This window comes from Sus scrofa, chromosome 13, assembly GCF_054392235.1.
Source record: "Sus scrofa isolate SSC_HxYL_T2T_F1_AM1 chromosome 13, Sscrofa_HxYL_maternal_Yorkshire_Landrace_v2.0, whole genome shotgun sequence".
Classification (NCBI taxonomy): Eukaryota; Metazoa; Chordata; class Mammalia; order Artiodactyla; family Suidae; genus Sus; species Sus scrofa.
In genome coordinates, this window is record NC_139395.1 from 141,094,249 (window position 1) to 141,115,090 (window position 20,842).

The following is a 20,842-nucleotide window of genomic DNA, read 5'->3' on the forward strand; positions in this document are numbered from 1 at the left end:
TAATAAAAAAAATTTTTAAAGAAAGTAAAAAAGAGAAGGCTCAAATAGATAAAGTCAAAGACAAATACCATATGATATCGTGTATATCTGGAATCTAATGTATGGCACAAATGAACCTTTCCACAGAAAAGAAACTCATGGACTTGGAGAACAGACCTGTGTTTGCCAAGGGGCAGGGGGAGGGAGTGGGATGGATTGGGAATTTGGGGTTACTAGATGTAAACTATTGCATTTGGAATGAATAAGCAATGAGATCCTGCTGCATAGCACTGGGAACTATATCTAGTCACTTATGGTGGAACACGATAATGTGAGAAAAAAGAACCTATACAGGTATGTATAACTGGGTCACCATGCTGTACAGTAGAAAATTGTCAGAACACTGTAAGCAAGCTATAGTGAAAAAAAAATCATTATATAAAAACAAATGAAAGAGAAGTTACAACAGATACCACAGATAAATAATTATGAAACTACAAGTATACACTAACAAATTGTACAACCCCGAAGTTACAGATTAATTCCTAGAAACAAACAATCTTCCAAGAAGATTGTTCTTAGAAGAAATAGAAAAACTGAACAGACCAATTGTTAGTAATGAAATTGAATCAATAATCAAAAAACACCTAACAAACAAAATTCTAGGACCAGATGGCAAATTCTATCAAACATTTAAAGAAAAGTTAATACCTTTTTTCCTCAGACGATTCAAAAAAACCTGACAAGAAGAACAATTCCAAACTCTTTCTACAAGTCCAGCAGTACCCTGATACCAAAACCACACAAAGACACTAAAAAAATGGAAATCACAGGTCAATATCCATGATGAACATAGGTGTAAAAATACTCAGCAAAATATTAGCAAACCAAATTCAGCAATACATTAGAAGGATCATACACTATATCAAGTATGATTTATCTCAGTGATGCAAAGGATAGCCCAATATTTGTAAATCGAGCAATGTGATACACCATATCAACAAAATGAAGGATAAAATTCATTTGGTCATCTCAATGTAGATAAAATTCAACATCCATTTATGATAAAAACCCTTAACAAAGTGAGAAACATACCTCAATGTTATAAAGGCCTTATACAGCAAATCCATAGCTAACGTAACAATTACTAGTGAAAAGCTGAAAGCTTTTCTTTTATCAGGAAAAAGATAAGAGTATCAATTCTCACTGCTTTTACTCAACATAATATTAAAAATCTTAACCATGGCAATCAGACAAGAAAAAGAAACAAAAGACATCTAAACTAGAAAAGAAGAAAAATTCACTATTGTATCACTATTCTAGATACAATATCTAGAAAACCCAAAAGACTCCAACAACAACAAAAACAACTGTTAGAAATAATAAATGAATTTAGTAAATTTGCAATATACAAAACTAATATGCAGAAATCTGTTACACTTCTATACACTAATAATGAACTACCAGAAAGGAAATAAAGACAATAATTCCATTTACAAGTCCATCAAGAAGAATAAAATACCTAGGAATAAATTGTCACTTTTCACAGAACTAGAATAAATAATCCTAAAATTTGTGTACAACCATAAATCACCCCCAATAGCCTATGCAATCTTGAGAAAGAAGGAAGATGGAGAACACACTTTCTGATTTCAAACTATACTACAAAGCTGTGGTAATCAAAACACTATGATATTGGACAAAAACTGACACATAGATAAAAGAAACATAACAGAGTGCCCAGAAATAAACCCCCACTTATATGGTCAATTAATCTATAATAAGGAAGTAAGAATATAACAATGGAGAAAATACAATCTCTTCAATAAATGTTATTGGAAAAACTGGATCTCTCTATATGCAAAAGAATAAAATAACCGCTTTCCCACACCATGTACAAAAATAAACTTAAAATGGACTAAAGACTTAAATTGTAAGACCTGAAACTATAAAACTAAAAAAAATAGGAAGTACAGTTTTTGGCATTAATTTTAACAATATTTTGAGGTGGATCTGTTTCCTCAGCGCAACAAAAGCAAAAATTAACAAATGGGACTACACTAAAATTTTTAAATGTTTGCACAGTGAAAGAAAACATCCAAAAATGAAAATCAACTTAATGAATAGAATATATTCATAAATCATATTCTGATAAGGAGTTAATAGACAAAATGTGTAAGAGCTCATACAATTTAACATCAAAAAAAATAAATGGTCTGATTGAAAAACGGGCAGTGGCTCTGAACAGACTTCTAAAGAAGAAATACAAATGACCTACAGGCACAAGAAAATATGTTCAGCATCACTAATCATCAGGGAATTGCAAATTTAAACCACAATGAATGATATTACCTTACAACTCTTAGAATGGCTATTATATCAAAAAGACAAGAAATGACAAATGTTGGCAAATATGTGGAGAAATGGGAACCCTGGTACACTGTTGGTGGGAATGTAGATTAGAACAGCCACTATGAGAAATTCTATGGAGTTTCCTCAGAAAAATAAAAATAGAGCTATTGTACAATCCAGCAATTCCGCTTTTGGTATTTATCCATAGAAAATGAAAACACTACTTTAAAAAGAAATATGCAACCCAATGTTTATTGCAGCATTATTTATAATAGCCAAGATATGGAAGTGACCTTGTGCATTGATAGATGAATGTATAAAAAAAGAATGGAATATTCAGACATAAAATACAAATGAAATCTTACCGTTTGTCACAGAATGGATGTACCTTATGCTGAGTGAAATGAGCCAGACCTCTCACCCCACCTCCCCCAACAAAGAAGATGTACTATATAATTCAATTTTTATGAAATCGTAGAAAGGGAAAATTTAATCTATAGTAACAGAAAACAGTCTTTGGTTTTCTGAAGCTGGAGGAGAGGGCTGACTCTAATGGAACACAAGGAAACTTTTCAGGGTAATGCAAATAATCTAGAACTTGATTGTGATAGTTGGAAGTGTCTATGAATTTCTTAAAATTTGTCAAAACACATATAAAATGGGTTCAGTGATTACTTGAAAATTATACCTCAATTTTAATAAACTACAAAATGCATATTTCATTTTTTTTTGTTATATGAACAAAGCTTATTGAGTAAGGGCTGTTGGCTTTGTGTGTGGTGTGTCATAGTGCATAGTGTTGTCATGGGTCCTCTACAATTTCCAATTTGGGTTCCTTTAAAGGAGAAGGAGAATTTAAAGGCGCTTGTGAAACAATATGAATGCAAAATGCTTTACAATTTTTAAGCTTTTTTTTCCTTAAATCTTAAAGCTGCTTATCCATACCTTACTGAATAAATTTTTTTTCTAAATGAGGTTTCTATGGAAGTTTTCAAAACATTCTATTTAGATATTATTTTTTTAAATTAAAACATTTTCACTCTTTTTTTGTTAATTTACACAGTAGTCGACTAAATAGTATTATTACAATAACTATAAATTGTACAACTATAAATTAATAAATTCATTGAGTAATAAAAAATAATAACAATAAAAAGAAGAATGTATGTTCAGCTGCATTTAAATGAACTACTCTGTACAGATCTATCAAATCTATCTGTTCTAATGTTTTATTTAGGACCGTGGTTTCCTTGTTGACTTTCTGTCTGGATGATCTGTTCATTGGTGTAGGTGAGGAGTTAGAGTCCCTTACTATATTTTTTTGGCCTCGCTCATGGCATGTGGAAGTTCCCGGGCCAAGGATCGAAACTGTATCACAGCAGCAATCCAAGCCACTACAGTGACAATGCCAGATCCTTAACCTGCTGAGCCACCAGGGAACTCCTGTTATATCTTCTTGATGAATTGTCCCCTTTGTCATTATATGATGTCCATTATTATCTTTTAAAAAATGTTTTTATTAAAGTATAGTTGATTTAAAAGATTAAATTAAATTAAATTAAAACATTTTCACTCTTTTTTGTTAATTTACATAATAGTCAACTAAATAGGATTGTTACAATAACAAGTTCAAATGGTATGAGTAGGTTTGGATCAAATCCAACCGACTCAGTAGCAGATTGGAAAAGGAGTCAGGCTGTGCATAGTGTCTTTTATTGGTTGTGCACAATGACACATGACTGAGTGGCCACTGGGATGGGAATTGGAGTCCTAGTTTTACACACAGTGCCTGACATGTAATATGTGCTCAATATCTGCTTGATGTGAATATTTACCTTTATTTATTTATTTTTTGTCCTTTTTTTTTTTGGATCTTTTTTTTTGCCTTTTTCTAGGGCCGCTCCTGCAACATATGGAGATTCCCAGGCTGGGGTCAAATCGGAGCCGTAGCCACCGGCCTACGCCAGAGCCACAGCAATGCGGGATCCAAGCCAAGTCTGCAACCTACACCACAGCTCCCGGCCAGGGATCAAACCCTCAACCTCATGGTTTCTAGTCGGAGTCACTAACCACTGTGCCACGACGGGAACTCCAATGAATATTACCTTTATGTTGTCCATCACAAGTCTTAAGGATTTGATAGTAGGTGCTCAGTAAATACTGAAAAATTACAGGCAATTACATGAGTTAAGCATCTATTCATTTATGAATTTTTGGCTATACTATATTAGAAATTATGTTTGTGACATGAGTTCACAGAGACATATCTGCCTTACTACTGTATCTGAATGTTAGCCCCATAGTAGATTACTCCATAAACATTTTGTCAAAGGATAGCTTTAATGTCTTCTGCCTTCTCAGGAGGAGTCTTTTGAACAGGAATATGTCTAAAACTAATCTCTGATACCTTTTTCAAACTATTTAAGACTAGAAATTTCTTGTGCAACCATCTAAGTCAGCAAATTCCTGAAAAATTATTCTGAGGAAGTTGATGGCATAGAGATGAAACTGATAGAGGAGCTCTTGCCAGCCTCACTCCCCTCCACACTTCTCTTCCTGATCTAAGGATCCAATATAGCTGAATCTTCAGAACCCTTAAAGTCCTTTGGAGCACATTTTAAATATCTCTAATTCTAGTTCACACTTTAATTCACAAAAGAAGGATCTGAGGCCCATGGTGGTTAAATTACCTAAGGTTGCATAGCTCTGTATGTATTGTAAAGCCAACCCATAAACTCATGTCTTCTTACATTTTTTCCAATGCTTTTTAGCTACCTTTCTGTTCCAGTTTTGCTGTATTCCACTAAATGCTTGCTTTTCCTTAATAGAGATCTTCCCTTTTCTTTAAGATGCACCATCACTCCCAGTTGTACCACCTGTACCAAGCTAAATTGCTCAGTGTTTACACCTTTCAAATATTTATAGACTGTCCATTATGGCACTCTTCACCCTTCAGCCTCATTATATGTACATAATACAACTCCTCGCAGCTTTTTGTCTAAGTCAGTCTCTTTAGTCTGTTCATCATTTGTACCATTCTTCTCTCTAGTGCCTAGAAGAGAACAGTTTGAGTATATTCCAGATGGGAAAAAAATAACCCCAACATGTTGTAACAGGGGGGAGAACAACACACTGACTAGATGAAAGGAACAATCTACAGGTTAATTAGTAGTATGGCCACAAATATGTGCACAGTTTTGTTTCAGAAATAAAGCAAGCTGTATTTGTTGTAACTATCTCTTCTTTGAACTTAACAGAATGCTGATAATGCCAAGCTGTGTTTACAGTCCAAATTTTTGCTAAAGACCTTCAACTTTGCGCTCCCCTTGTGTGGTATCTCTTGCCCAAGACAGAACTACAAATAAAAGCACATAGCAGGAGCTGATGCAAGAACACATTATTGAGCTTATCTGCTTTTGTGCAGTTTCTGTGGATTTACTTGGTTTCTGGGAGCTCCCTATAAGTCTTAGGATGGGAGAGCCCTTGACTTATCTCACTAGATATTAGGCATTTGGTATTAGTCATCCTGTAAAAATTAAATGTTTACCAAATACGATAATCTAAAAATGGAAACCATATCATTACAAAAGGAATCACCCAGAAATACTCTGTCATAAATAAAACCTGCCTATTGCCTTGGTTTTCTTGTTTCTTTTACTTCATAATGTTTATAGTTTTTCAACAGATTTAGGGTCTTGAAAAGTGTACAGAAATTACCATTGAGTTTATTCTCCTTACCTTCAGGCAGACTTAATCTAACTTCAATTTGTATATTCATATTATAAAATTTATCTTAGAATGAAAAGTTAAAGACTGGAAAGGTGCTTAAAAAATACTTGCTACTTGATTCAGTGTATTCATTTTGTAGCAGGAGATAGAGTATATGCCCAGCCTGGGCACATTAAGGAAATGTTCCATTTTTTTCTTAAACTCTCATATGGTCCAGAAAGGGTTCCTTCAATCCCAACTAAATACTTCCTTTAGGACTTTCTGTGCCTTTTTTGTGCTGCTCTCTCATGATCTCACAGAACTATTAGTATCTACAAGTAGAAATGTAATTCCTTGCTGTTTTTTTTTTTATTTATTAAACATTCCACTATACTTCTGAAATGATAATAGTAGAGTTTATTAGAATGGAATCTAAACTTTTCTATCTGTAAACCCAGTGATCGTGCTATTCTGGAGGTTGCAAAGAAGGGTGACTTTCCTCTCTCACACAAAGCAAGACTGTGGAGAGACTTACTCTCTGAATGAAAGGGGAGAGGGAAAAAGTAGGAACCTTCTCATGTTTTATTCAGATGTTAACAAAGAAAATTGAGAAGTGTGTTTCCTTAAAATTGACACCATTTTTTTTTTATCCCAAACATTCTGGTAAGTGATAGCAGACAATTGTGCAAGATTTTTGAGAGAGGAATTTTTCCAGGAGCATAGTCCTGGTGGGAAATATTACTTAAAAGTAATGCGCTAATCACTTTCAAACTTGCATATTTCCACATACTGTGTGCATACATACAGTTATTAATAACTGTTCCCACGATGTCACTTCAGCACTCAGAGAGCTGTGTTGCTATGCAAGTGCCAGAGATGGAATCCATGCTGACTGCAGTTTAGCAATGAGCATTTTACAGACACGCAAGGGCGAAGATGGCCTGAGGTCTAAGACTCCATGCCTGGGTCTCCTTCTGAGCCCTGATGTAGCATCATGTGTCAAATATTCATGGCATCCATCTGCCCACTCTACTGAGAAGATAAATGGCACTGCCAGCATTGCCAAGAAGCTTAGATCCTCAAAATCTATCCACTCACATCCAGTACCGCATTCCATCTTGTGACTTTTGCATAGGAATTCCTTAGAATGTGATCTCTGGATTCAAGCTCCAGATACATAAATATTTTCTACTCAGTTGTGCACATTATTTGTATTAATATTCATAGAAATTTATTTTACAGTGATATATCTTATGGAATTCCTTACATTTATTGTTGTTTATAATTTTATTTATATAAAATATATGTAACACTTTGAGTAACCTAGTTGCTCCCCAGTAACACTTTGAGTCACCTCATTGCTTGCCCAAATTTTCTCTAACACACACACACACACACACACACACACACACACACACACACACACACACACACTGGTAGAACTAGGACTAGAATCCAATTTTTCTCACCACAAATCTGCTACTTATTCCACTCAAGTGTTTTTTTATTCTTTAAAAGAATAATAATATGTTATTTATTATTATTAACAAACCTGCAAATGAATATTGAATGTAACTCCAGTTTACAAAACAAATCAGTTCAGACCAGCTATGGTCAAACAGAAACCAGAGCCTGGCCTTCACCGATCCCAAGATTCTTCTGCAAAACCTAGTACTCTACATCCTGCTGCCATATTTTCCATTTTTAGAACATACAGATGTACAAATCCAAAGTATACCAGGTGTTTCAGACAGAAACAGAGTGGTTGTGCTGGTTCGAAGGATAATGGAGTTATCCTTGCTCTGGAATCATGTAGGAGTCATCTATGTGGGCTGCAGATTCCCACACAATACTTCCATTTACAATGAAACGTTACCTTATGTGGAGGGAGAAATTCTTTATGCTCAGGCAACAGCGCCTACTAGTGGAATGAAACTAATATTTGAAGTAGAAAGTGGAGAATGCTTTTGTGCAGCTGAAAGTGTGCTGTACTGAGAGCTTAAAGGCCTTAATTGAGGTGTCATTTCTGCTGTTAGCTTCCTGTAGGATCTTAATCAAGGCACTGCCTCTATCTGAGCCTTTGTGTTTTCCTCTCTAAAAGAAATTAGACGGGATGTTTTCTAAGTTTTCACATGCTCTTACATTTTAGGACTTTTAAAAGTCCTAAAATATGTTATGGGCATTTCAGCACCAAGTAGAAAAATCAAAACCCAGGAAGACTGATTGGCTTCCCTGGGACATAGTATCAAGCAAGAAGATCATCATCTCTGGGTCCAGCACCATGCATACAGGAAATGTGGTCCAGTTCAAAGATCTCTAGACATGGGGTCAAATGAACTGAACTTGATTTCCAACTTCTCCATTATCTACCTCTCAAGTCATGCACAAGGTTATTCCTAGGTTAACACATTTTCTAAAAGAGGATAATTGTCTTACGTGGCTTTTAGTTATTGTTAAGATTCAAATGAGAACATGGAAACGAAGTTTTATGTGAACTTGCAGGATTACTCAGTTTTCATCTATTAGAAATTTAAAAGAACTAATGTTATAATTTTCATTCTGCGCTTTTGGCAGTATCAGATGGGAAAACACATTTACTATTATAAGGCAACGTTAAATATAAGGTGCACTTGTTACTATTATAAGGAGAAGACTGTGGATTTGAAATACAATTCAGGAAAACCCAGTGTTAGGGTTGCTCTTAAATAACCAGAATATGTTTGGAGATTTCCCAGCAATAAAACTAAAAGCAACTGGGCAAATTTAAAGTTTTTTCAACTTTAAGTGGAGACTGAGGGAAACAGAAGTTCCCATGAGAGTTACCAAAGAGCACATTTTAATCATATGTCAAAAATCACCACAGTAGCAGTTACTAGTACTAGTAAACATTGTTTTTCCTGTTAACAGATCCATCATGAAACAAATTTTAAATATAGAAGAATAGATTAAAAATTAATAGCCAGATTATGAAAATGTCTATGTGTAAAAATTAACTCGAAATCTTGCTTTAGCCAAAACAGATACTAATATTCCTATTAGGGATGTTGTAAGGTTTGTGCAAGTTTCCTGTCAGGCCGGATGTTTTTTAAGGATTTTGGAATTCTAAAGTTAGAGGACAGGTTAAGTGGGCTTTAAGGCTGGACTGCCTGGCCCCTAATTGCAGCTTCAATAGTTAACTCTGTGGTCTTGGGCAAGTTACCTAATCTGCAGGCTGCCATTTCTTTAGCTATGATGAAGATAATGAGAGGACCTACGTCATCAGATTGTTGGAAGGATTACTTGAGGTAATATATTTAAATACTTAAAACAGTGCTTCGCAGATAATAAGTGCTGAATAAATCCTGATTATCATTGCTCTGGGGTCTACAAATTGTTTCAGGATCAGGATTGAATTTTCAGCACTGAATTCTATTAGTACCCATTGGTGAAAATAAATCTTACATAACTGCTTCAACGACACAGCTGCCTCTTTCCCTCACACTGACCACAATCTTTTCTTTTTTTTTTTTTTTTTTTTTTGCTTTTTACGGCAGCACCTGAGGCATATGGAGGTTCCCAGGCTAGGGGTCTAATCACAGCTACCTACAGTTGCCAGCCTACACCACAGCCACAGCAACGCCAGATCCAAGCCATGTCTGCGAACTACACTGAAGCTCACAACAACGCCAGATCCTTAACCCACCGAGTGAGGCCAGGGATCGAACTCACAACCTCATGATTCCTAGTTGGATTTGTTTCCGCTGCGCCCCGATGGGAACTCCCCTGACCACAATCTTTAGAGGAGGGTCCGGAGCGTACATGTCTGGTCCTAAATAAAATAAGCTCTTCATTTTCACGTTGTCTTCTACCTCCTATAGTTGGAGGGAGAAAGAAGCAGGACCTGCTGGTTCTAGTGCTATTGTATCATTGCTCCTAATGATGACTGTTCCTATCATTGTCCTTTGTGGCCAGGGCTTCAAGGCAGTCATCATCATGGATTTTTTACAGAGACTGGAAAAAAAAGGTTACCACTGTGCACAGGACTCAATGCAAAATAGAGACTCAGTAAGTATGTTTGTTGAGGGGTTTAAAAAATAATTGGATAGATGACTCAACTACTTGTTTTGAAAACAAGGGACTTTAGGCTCAGAAAATTCAGGAAATTTGTCCAGGCTTCCATAGCTCATGAGTAATACTGGCTCTCAGTTCTGTCTGATTGCCTGATATCATCTAATATGTAATTTTATTCAAAGAGCACCATGTGTTATATCCCAAACTGCAAAGCAATGTTGTTTTTTCTGCTTTTGTTGCTGTTGTCTGATTTTTGGTTATGTTTGTGCTGTTCTTCCTAAGAAGTTTAGTTTAGTGAAGGTTAGGAGCAGGGTGTATGGTGCCCGACTCACTCCCTCTGTCAGCCAAATAAAGTACAATTTCCTGGTCCTTGGGGCCAGGACTTCTGGTCCCAAACATCACTGCTTTCTAAGAGTACTCTAGGACAGATAAACACATAAACACATGGTTCCCAGCCCCACTGCACATTAGCATCTGGATTTCAGGGCCCCACCTGAGAGAAAGTAAATCAGAATCTGCTAGTGGAACATGGTCTTCAGTATTATTTTAAAAGCTTTCCTGGTGGGAAGCCAGAGTTTGAGGCTCAACATTTTAAGCTCTTCTCTGAAGGACCCTTACCTGTACTTATTTTCCCACCTATAGCCAATCCTGACACTTGACTGAGCTCTCCTGAGACCAAGGGGGTTAGAGAAGTAATGTTGCACTGGCTCTTCTTTCTCTGGGAGTGGGAATGGGCTCCACTCCTCAGCAATGCTGAAAACATCACAGTTATGATTGAATAATGAAGTGTATTTATAGACAACCTGGTGCTGATTAAGAAGATAGGCTTTAAGAGTTCCCATTGTGGTGCAGTGGAAACAAATCTGACTAGGAACCATGAGGTTGCGGGTTCAATCCCTGGCCTTGCTCAGAGGGTTAAGGATCTGGCATTGCCGTGAGCTGTGGTGTAGGTCACAGATGCAGCTCGGATCTGGCGTTGCTGTGGCTGTGGTGTTGGCCAGTGGCTACAGCTCCGATTAGACCCCTAGCCTGGGAACCTCCATATGCTGCAGGTGCGGTCCTAAAAAGAGAAAAAAAGAGAAAAAAGAAGAAGAAGAAGAGGATAGGCTTTAGAAGTCTGACCTGATTCCAATCCCAGCTCTAAGATGTTGGCCAAGTGACTTAACCTCAAAATTCTTATCTATCTAGTAAGGATAGATAAGAGTTGATGGGATTAAATTAGAGTCTACAAGTAGCATGCTTAGGGCAATGTCTGGCACAGAGGAAAAAATTCAGTAATTTTCTTTTATGATTTTGTTATGCATCTTCACAATGCAGTATATATTTAAATCAGTGAAACATACTTGCTTTTGCACCCCTATGTGAGATTCCCCTTCTAGCTTACCTCCTTACCTGAAGGTTTACCTGAAGCAAATACATATCTATAAATAAACCACCTCGTGGTTAGACTTCATAATGAATTTTTTTACACTAGGTCACTCAGTTCTCATTCCATCTCATCAGTTTTGTTGCCGAGGCTTTTGTCCACCCATTCCCAAATCATTCTCTATGACAGTTTCAGGGGTATTTTCATTTTGTTTTTTTGTAACTTAGCCTAATTTCTTACTAAAATGCTTCTTATTTATTTGGTCTGTTTCCTATGTTTACCACTGGTTGTAGTGCTGTCGTAGTCATTGCTCCTCCTCTTGTTGTCTGTTCACATGTGTGCATGAGAGAGAGAGAATAGGGAAAAGAAAGAGAGGGTAACAGCTCTCTGCCCCCTACATCTCCTTCCATCCATGTGCCCATTGAATCTGCAATTATCTCTGCAAGGACCATGTAAGCAATAGCGGTAAAATAGTATGATACAATTATATACACACAAGCAGTGACAAAATTGGATGTGTCCTACACTCCAGCTTTTAATATATGATAAGGATTCTAGGATTCACAGAGCTAAATAGCACTAATGATAGGAGACTGAATATTGCTACATTATTTAAAGGCAGAGTCCAAGAATAACTTGATTTGATATATGATATATACTATGCGATATTGAAATTGACGGCATTTATTGACTTGAACCTAGCCAGAACCCAGATTGGGACTCGAACCCATCCTACACCCAGATTGGGACTTGAACCCACGGTTTTTAAATTAGAATCACTCACCTGGTGTCTGTAACACAGGTTCTTTGTGCCTTAGCACAGAAAGAATTCAGCAAGAGAAAGTGATAGGCAAGAAATAGATTTTATTAAGATAGGATGCTTTTGGGAGATGCAAGTGGGCAGGCAAGGAGGCTCTGCCGCAAGAATCAGGTTGGCTACAGTTTTATAATACAAGGGGAGTGTTGATGGGAAAAGACTGACTCTTCTGCTTTCTTGAGTAGTAGCTCCTTCTAAGTATCCGCTAAGAGAGTATTTGACCCTGTAAGGTCAAACTAGGACTGTCATGGTGCTTATTCAATCAGTAGAAGGGTGGTCCTTAAAACTCTTGCTCTTTGTCTGAACCAGAATCCAGGATTCACTCCACCCTGCACCCAATGACCTGAGGCATATCTCATGCCTCCACTACCTTGTTCTGATGGATTTCTTGAACAGTGGTTTTCCAGAGTTCCCTGGTTTTCCCCCTCTGTGGTCCCTTGTTGGGACTTTTATAGCTACCAGCATAACTATCCTCCTCCATCCCTATCAATGTCATACCTTAAATAGCTCTCGGTTGACAGTATTTGTGTGTTCTGTATTGTCTAAGGCCATATAGCAGCACCATGTAATAAATTTATTTATGACGCAAAAGAAGCCTATTTTATCGGAGTGCTTGTAGTTAATATATGTGAACTACTTTCTATGGTTCAATGCTGGCAAGTGCTTTTGAGAAAATAGCCAATTCTTCTGTTCATGTATGTTATCAACGAGTGGAAAGCCACTGAAAACTCTTCAAACTAAAACATCAAGAGACAGCATTAGGGAAATCACTCTTGATGGTGAGAAGAAACATATATTATGATGCCACAGAAATTTCTCTTTTTCAGCCAACTTCATTGTTAACAGTCTGTCCCCTGTTTTACATGCAACATGAAATCTGTTTGGACAATACATGTCAGCTTTTATCCTGACAAGCATTTCAGAAATAGGCAACCTTGGAACAGTGGCTTAACTTGGCTGAATATTGCAATCATCTGGAGAGCTTTTAAACATTCCAGTCCTAAGGCATCGACCTCAGAAACAAAATCAGAATTTCTGGAGCTGGGACCCAGGCATCAGTCCTTTTTTTTTTTTTCTTTTTTTTTTTTTTTTTTTAATTCCCCAGATGATTCTAACATATAAGTGTCAGCTTAAAAAAATGCACAACCTGAAAGCTGAAAGTTCAGTTTTATTTGGGGCAAAATTAGGACTTAAGCAAGGAGGATATGAAGACAAATGTGACCTGGCTTCATGTTTGCGTAAATGTAAATTTTTAAATGAAATCTTCTTTGCGTATTATAAAGGAAATAAATTCAAGTTACAAAAAAGAGAAAGCTGGAAGCATTAAATATGAAAACCCATGTCTCACTACCTTCCTTGCCTAACTTGTTGATTTTCGTGTAATCTTCACCCATGCCATTCCTAAAATGACTTGTTCAAAAACTATATAACCTTCCAGACTTAGCTCAAGTAGTTGGACTACCATAAAGCCTTTCTGTTTGTAAGAGGAAGTAAGTCAGACCTAGCAGAACAATCAGGAAGCCATTGCAATGGCCTAGGAAAGATAATAAGCCCAATGTGGGTAGCAGGCATGAGCAGGAAGGAAGCATTTCAGAGACATTGCAGAGGTTGCGATGTTTGAGGGAGTGGGGGAGGAGGGGGAAGGGTGAGAAGAATCCACAATTTATATCCACAGTTGATATAAAGCAATATATATATATAAACAAAAAAATACGTGGGCAAGCTTTTTTTTTTTTTGGTTCAGTTATCTCAATTCACTGACAAAAATCTCCCCAGGCTGTCTAACCCTCTGTCATTGGACTTTTTAAAATTAGTGTGCTAAGTATTGCCAACAAGCTCCTCATACCAACCATGGGTCTAAACTTGACCCAGAGCTTTCTGCTGGCCCCTAATCAACTTTGTTTCCTTCATGCTCTGATGCCTTCAAGTCTGGTACCATCCACCTGGTTTTTCTTGTTTAAAAGTGCTCAGATACTTGTCTTCAAATGGGCAGTAAGATTGTGGGATGCTTTTAATGATATGTAGCATGGGCCCCTCTAGGGGCAAGGATGCACTGTGCTTGAGTAACTTTTTTTCCATTGTGAATGCCTCCCTAACAGACATAGTGTGTAAATTTTTGTTAATGTGAAAATGGAACATTTGGGCACCTTTTCTGTCCTGCTGATGCGTAGGGCTATTTTTAATTTTTGTTCTTCGCTCTTTTTTTGAGCTTGTGATTTTAAAGGTGCCAGACTGACTGCCCTCCAGCCTGGTGTCCCCGATTTCTCCCAAGAATAGGAAAAGTACGGGAGGCAGTAGAGCTGGTCATGTCTGGGTCTAGCATATTAGCCTGACCCATTCTGGAAGAATATTCTCCAACATATAAAGGAGAAGATTGTTCCTTCAGAATACAGTGCATCTGCTTTCACAGCTGAGAGGACAAAACCTTGTTGTGCTGCCACCAAGTCACTGCAGAGTTTTTGGATCCAGTAAGCCCAGCTACTCATTCCTTCGGTGGAAAAACTAGAATGTTTTTCTCTCTTCCATCCCCACCTGTCAAAATTACATCCTTTAAGGTTGGTCTTAACTGCTTCTTTCTCCAAGAAACCTTTTCTGAGCCTTCTCAGGTGTGATTTTCCTCCCACATCTCCATAGCACTTTCTCAGATGATACCGTGTTTTGTTACGTAGGATGTATATAGCCTCATGATTAATTCAAAAGGCACTGCCATTGTACCATACAGATTATCGTACTGGGCAAAGAGTATATACCCGGGGAATGCCTGTTGAATACAGTGAGAATCCCAAAGCTTAGCTTTTCATCCTGACTTTTAGGGCTCTGCTCTGACCTTTCCCTTTAATTAGTGACTGAAATTTCCTCCTAGATCCTCATGGGTAGCCCTCAAACTCTCCATAAACCATGTAGGCTCAGGCTCTTGGAATCCCAATATTACACTTTGGGCAGCCATGGTCTGGAATCTTAATTGCTGCCTCTACCTCCATCACAGGCCACCATGACCAATAGTCAATAACATTTGGCCAGAACAATTTTTTTCCAAAGTGTGGTCCAGAGATCACTGGTAGTCCCTGAAGGAGTATCAAGGAGTCTAGAAAAGGAAAAAGTAATAAACAATTATTTTCTTGACTTGCTTTTAACACATCTGAAATGTAAAATGACAACATTCATAGAAATTCAATATGCTCTTAATGAATCATCACATTCTTAAAGATTGCACATGGACCACAAAACCTGTGTTGATCGGTGTTGTTTAACTGATGTTAAGTAACAGTGCCATTCAGCTCAGTATTTTCATGTCATTGGTATGTTTTTTTTCCTGCTGCTGTTAAACCTACATTTTTATTATTACTATTGTATTACACTCTTTCTTCAGTTCACCAAAATAGATCAGTGATTTGAATGAGTCTTTGAAAGTGGAAAAAAAACAGTAATAAAGATAATACCATAAATACCACTTCAGATTAATATTACAAATGTAAATTTTAGTGAACGCAATTCCAATATAAATATTGGAAATGAATCTGTATACACTGGGATGAATGTGATTATTTTGCACAAGCAGTTGAAAAAGAAATTTTTGAATGTTATGATGATATAATTTTTTTAATTATATTTTATGGACTGGTGATCTATTTGCCTGTAATCTCAAACATATTTTCTGTAATGAAATGTTGTCAGATAGTAGCATGAAGCTCTTAGAATTTTAGCACCATTTTACAACATAGTATAGTAAACTAATTACTTTTTTTCTAAATAATCACAAAAATAGTGCCATGCAAAAAACTCAATTTTCTTACTAAAGACAATGAAAGTCCAAAATTTTAAAAGCATCTTTGTAAGGTTACACATTTCATATGATAAAAAAGCAAATACAAGTTCATTCTTAGATAGAAGTTTATAAATCAAGCCATATAGTTTATTACAAACATTATATAAAAGTTTATCAAATGTCAAGAATATGCTATTAAGACTTCATAAAAATGTCAACTATGGTGGAGGCAGCTCAGTTTCCAAGAGTTTTTTAACTTTTTTTAAGCACTTGATATTGCTTATTCTTTAGGGGGGAAATGTTCTATAGTTTGAGGTATATTTTAAAGATGCATTCAAATCCTGTGACAAATATAAAGAAATGCTTTCCAGGGCTAGTGCAACCAAAGAAGTTTAGAAATATATTTTCCTCTTTTCTCCATGTTGAAACATTTAAAGTTCCTCCGCCCCACACACCTTTAGGTGTGAAATGGTTGTCAATCCAATATGATGGAGTGCTGAAAGCAGTCTTTAGTGAGAAATCTTTCCATAGTGTCAGCTCTGTGTTCAATCCTGAAGCACAGAAGCAGCACAGAGGCAAGTTAGCAGACTGGTTAGGACCATTGACCCTGGGACTAGACTGCTTGTGTTAAAAGGTAACAAACCACTTTTATAACCCAGTTTCCTCCTCTGTATAGCAGAGATGATAATAGTCCCTTGCCATAGGTTGTTAAGTATGTGTAATGCATTAATATACATGAAGCATCTAGAAAATGCCTGATCTATATGAAGCATTAGGTTTGCTATAGCTTATCTGTTAAATCTCACTGATTCTTGCTGATGTTCCCAGGGACCTATAATTACTTGTTAAGCCTTTTTACATTTGTAGAAATAAAAAATAAGAAGGGAAACTGAATGTGACTGTGAACTCTGGCTCAAGACTCCCACAGTGAAACCAGCTATGGATACAGACTGCAGCCAGCACAATGCCTCTCACTGACATCAATGTTTTCTCTTGCATTACATTTTAATGTTATTGTTCAAAACTTAATGCAATCTTTTTAACCTAAACATAATGTCTATATGTGGTCAGAGCCCCCATGAATCAATTTCATGATGCTGTAAGTTTATAGAACCCTGGGCTGGACAGTGACAACCAAAGACGTGAGGGTCTCAAAATGCTACAGTATGTGGAATAGTGGCACCATTTAGAGATAATTCAAAGTAGGAACAGACCTGGAGGCAGTGCTGAGTTGTAATGTCTTAAAGAGTATCAGGTATAAAAGATGAGACTTATTTCCTGAGGCCCCAAAAGACAGCACTGGGACTACTGGGTAACAGAATGAGGAAGCATCTGGGCTCAGTACAGGAAAGAACTTTTTAGCAGTCAGCACTGCCTGGAAATAAAAGGGACTACCTTTTTCTCTGCCTGTCACTGAGGGCTGGATGCAGGAAGTTGCAACCCAGGCTTTTATGAAAGGAGTTGAATTTTGAGTGTGAACCCAGCTCCCTCCCAGTCTAATTGGACACAGAGTGTCTCCAGGGAGAAAGACTTTCCTAGACTTTGCCTATCACTCCTATTATCCTGGGTCAAGTTTTTCTTATACTTGTATGTGACATTAGAGGCAGAGCACTGGCCTCCAATGCAGGAGACCTGGGTTCTACTGGGTCACTTTCTGTGGCACCTTGGCTGGGAGGGTTAGCTCCTCAGCTGACCGGTAAAGTCACCATCATGCTGGCCTTATGGGGGATAGTGGTGGCTGTGGTGGTCATCTTGCTCGTGGTGATGATGGCTGTAGAAGTGCTCTTATTGCGGCTGCTGGCAGTACATATTTGCTGTCTCCCCATATTGACTTCTTTAGAAAAACTCAAGATGTTCCTTGTTGTGTTCTTTTTTTTTTTAGATTTTAATTTTTTCCATTATAGTTGATTTACAGTGTTCTGTCAATTTCTACTGTACAGCAAAGTGACCCAGTCATTCATATATATATATATATATATATATATGTATTTATATGTTCTTTTTCTCACATTATTCTCCATCATGTTCCATCACAGGTGACTAGATATAGTTCCCTGTACTATACAGCAGGACTTGGTGAGTTCTTAGCAGTCTGTCCCTCTTTTTTTCAGGCCGCTGTGCTCGCTGTGGGGAAAACGTCATTGGGGAAGGTACAGGATGCACTGCCATGGATCAGGTCTTCCACGTAGATTGTTTTACCTGCATCATCTGTAACAACAAGCTCCGAGGGCAGCCCTTCTATGCTGTAGAGAAGAAAGCCTATTGCGAGCCCTGCTACATTGTAAGTTCAGATTTGATCCTTGGGTACTTTACAAAGATGTCTTCTTTGGCAAAATGCCAGTCACTCCAGATCAAATGTAACCATCAGATCTTTGCTGCTGATCAGATTTCAAAATATGTGCCTGGGAGTTCCCATCATGGCACAGCAGAAACGAATCCAACTGGGAACTGTGAGGTTGCAGGTTTGATCCCTGGCCTCGATCAGTGGGTTAAGGATCCGGCCTTGCCACAAGCTGTGGTGTAGGTCGCAGACACGGCTCTGATCTGGCATTGCCTGGTTGTGCATAGGCCGGCGGCTACAGTTCCCATTCGACCCCTAGCCTGGGAACCTCCATATGCCACAGGTACAGCCCTAAAAGGACAAAAAGACAAAAAAAAAAAAAAAAAAAAAATGTGCCTGTGTAATTGGCATATCTTAAGTTTTATCCCTATGTCCTCGGTTCATATGAGGTCAAAAGGTGTATGGCTTGCAGAGAAAATCATCGCCCTGTGGTTTATCAGCGTATATGTACAAGCTAGCACCTTGAAGCATCAGAAGATTTCCCAAGTAGCAGTCACACCTCTTATTATTAGGTCTCACTCTGTATTTGTAGAGAAACATTGCAGGGCCTTGGAACTTGTGAGTGTTCTTTCAAACTCCTGGGTCCTTTGAAATACTTTTTTTCTACCTAGAATTTCTCTTACCTATTATACCCGGCAGGTTTTCAATGATGCAATTACAGAAACTCTCTATTATAGTATCTATACCTTAAAGGGAAATAAATAGTTATGCCTACTGAGCAAATAAATTGTTTCTTTTTTTTAAAATGCTCAACTATATTTTAATAACATAGCTGGGTAACTAAAAATACTCATAGTGACATTATCTTAGCTGTTTGCCAGGCTACTTAAATCTACACATAAAGCTGTCTTCTGATATAGCTGTTTGATGAATGAACATAAACTTTTTTAATCTAAAGTAAATTCCCTTGCTATCCTTCTACTTGATTCTATATCTCTGTGTAACACTTGTTAGTAGAAGAAGTAGTGTTTTTTTTACAAGCCCACGAAATAAACATGATTTGGTCCTCAGTGCCCAGGCATCAAGGTAAGAGAAGCCTTGAGAGCAAAGTAGTGGGAGTTGGACATATCCTTGCAGATCCCCAAGGTTCAAGTTTACTGTAGAAGTTTCTGGCCTTATTAGAATTTTTCAATAACCTGAAAGCTCTTATTCATTGCAGCCCTAGAATCTGTACTACAGATCTCATAAAATTTATTTGAGATTAAGATCGCACAGGGTTAAATATTGTTTTGCATCTCTTAGGTTCTATTTTATTTCATTTTCCTGGCCAAAGGCAACTTCGTTGCATATAGTATCATCATAGTGCCATCAATGTTGGAGCTGGAAAAAAACAGAAACAAAAACTTGAGATCATTTGCCTAACCCCTCTTTAGAAGTAAGAGCACAGAGATACAGGGAGGAGGAAAGTGACTTATCTCTCATTAGTGTCAGAGCTAGGTCTGTATTCAGTTGTTCACACTCCTAGTCCCCATGTGTTTTGCAGACACTGCAAGTTTTTAGCTTGTCCAGAAAATAAACCCAAACACAATGATGTCTGTTGTTGATTTGGAAGGAACACTTACATATCAGGGAAAGTCTAGTGAACAGAAGCTTGTCTTTTTAGGAAATATGAATATTTCAGATACCACTCTTTGAAATCTTCTTTGTTGAAAAAGAAAATGACAAAATTCCCTGCCTTTGTAAACATACTGTGTGGATTGTCATTCACAATGACCTAGGACCACAGTGAAATTATTTATTGCAGTGAGCTCTGTAGCAGTGATGTCAGCAGAGCCTCTGGAAACACCTAAGGCCATTTGTCCATACACTAAGTGACCACAGGTGGCTTTGTAGTTCTTGTGCCTATTTTTCATTCCCCCACCTTTTTTTTTTACTGCATTTTTATTCTTGCTGCATTTTTATTCTTGCTATTTGAATGATGCTCCTGTGGCTGCCTCCTTCAGTTTTCTTATGAGCTAAAAATGTCATGAAAATTGGGAAGGTTACTTGATCTTTGCTGACCTCAGTTTCCTCATATATAGAATGGTGATGGTTGCAGGATTTTGACCAAAGGCCTATGAATATGAAATGAGGCAATCCAGCAATCCTTGACTGGCTCAGGGAGTGGAAGTGGAATGAATGTTATTCTGAGATTAATTTTGATAAGATTTCTGGCCTATTCAGCATTTCTGAAAGGGAGGGCCTTACATGTGCAGTGAGATACATTGGGCTTGGGAAATTGTTTTACCCTCTCAGACATACCTCTCTCCCATTTTTTTTTAATGCTTGGCTTGCTCTCCTGAGTGTGTGGTAAAACTGAAAAAAAGTTTAATCTAGCTAATTATGGGTTTCTCGAATAATGGACTTAAGTTTCAGTCTCCATCCCAGGTGTAACATCTTGGTATTTCTTTAGGACCCATTTTCCTTCTGCTTTGGTTGCCTGTTACTGTACTATGTTCATGACAAGGAACATGACCTGGCTCA

At 37.5% G+C, this 20,842-nt stretch overlaps 1 protein-coding gene across 12 annotated transcripts in view; it reads left to right on the top strand.

Moving 5' to 3' along the window:
* The window catches only part of LPP (LIM domain containing preferred translocation partner in lipoma), a 693,621-nt gene that overhangs the window by 558,666 nt on the left and 114,113 nt on the right, over positions 1–20,842 (top strand). For all 12 annotated transcript variants that reach the window (XM_021071248.2, XM_021071246.2, XM_084990684.1 and 9 more), the window contains one exon: positions 18,150–18,319. In XM_021071248.2, the coding sequence (XP_020926907.2) occupies positions 18,150–18,319 (170 nt within the window). The remainder of the gene's footprint in view (positions 1–18,149; positions 18,320–20,842) is intronic.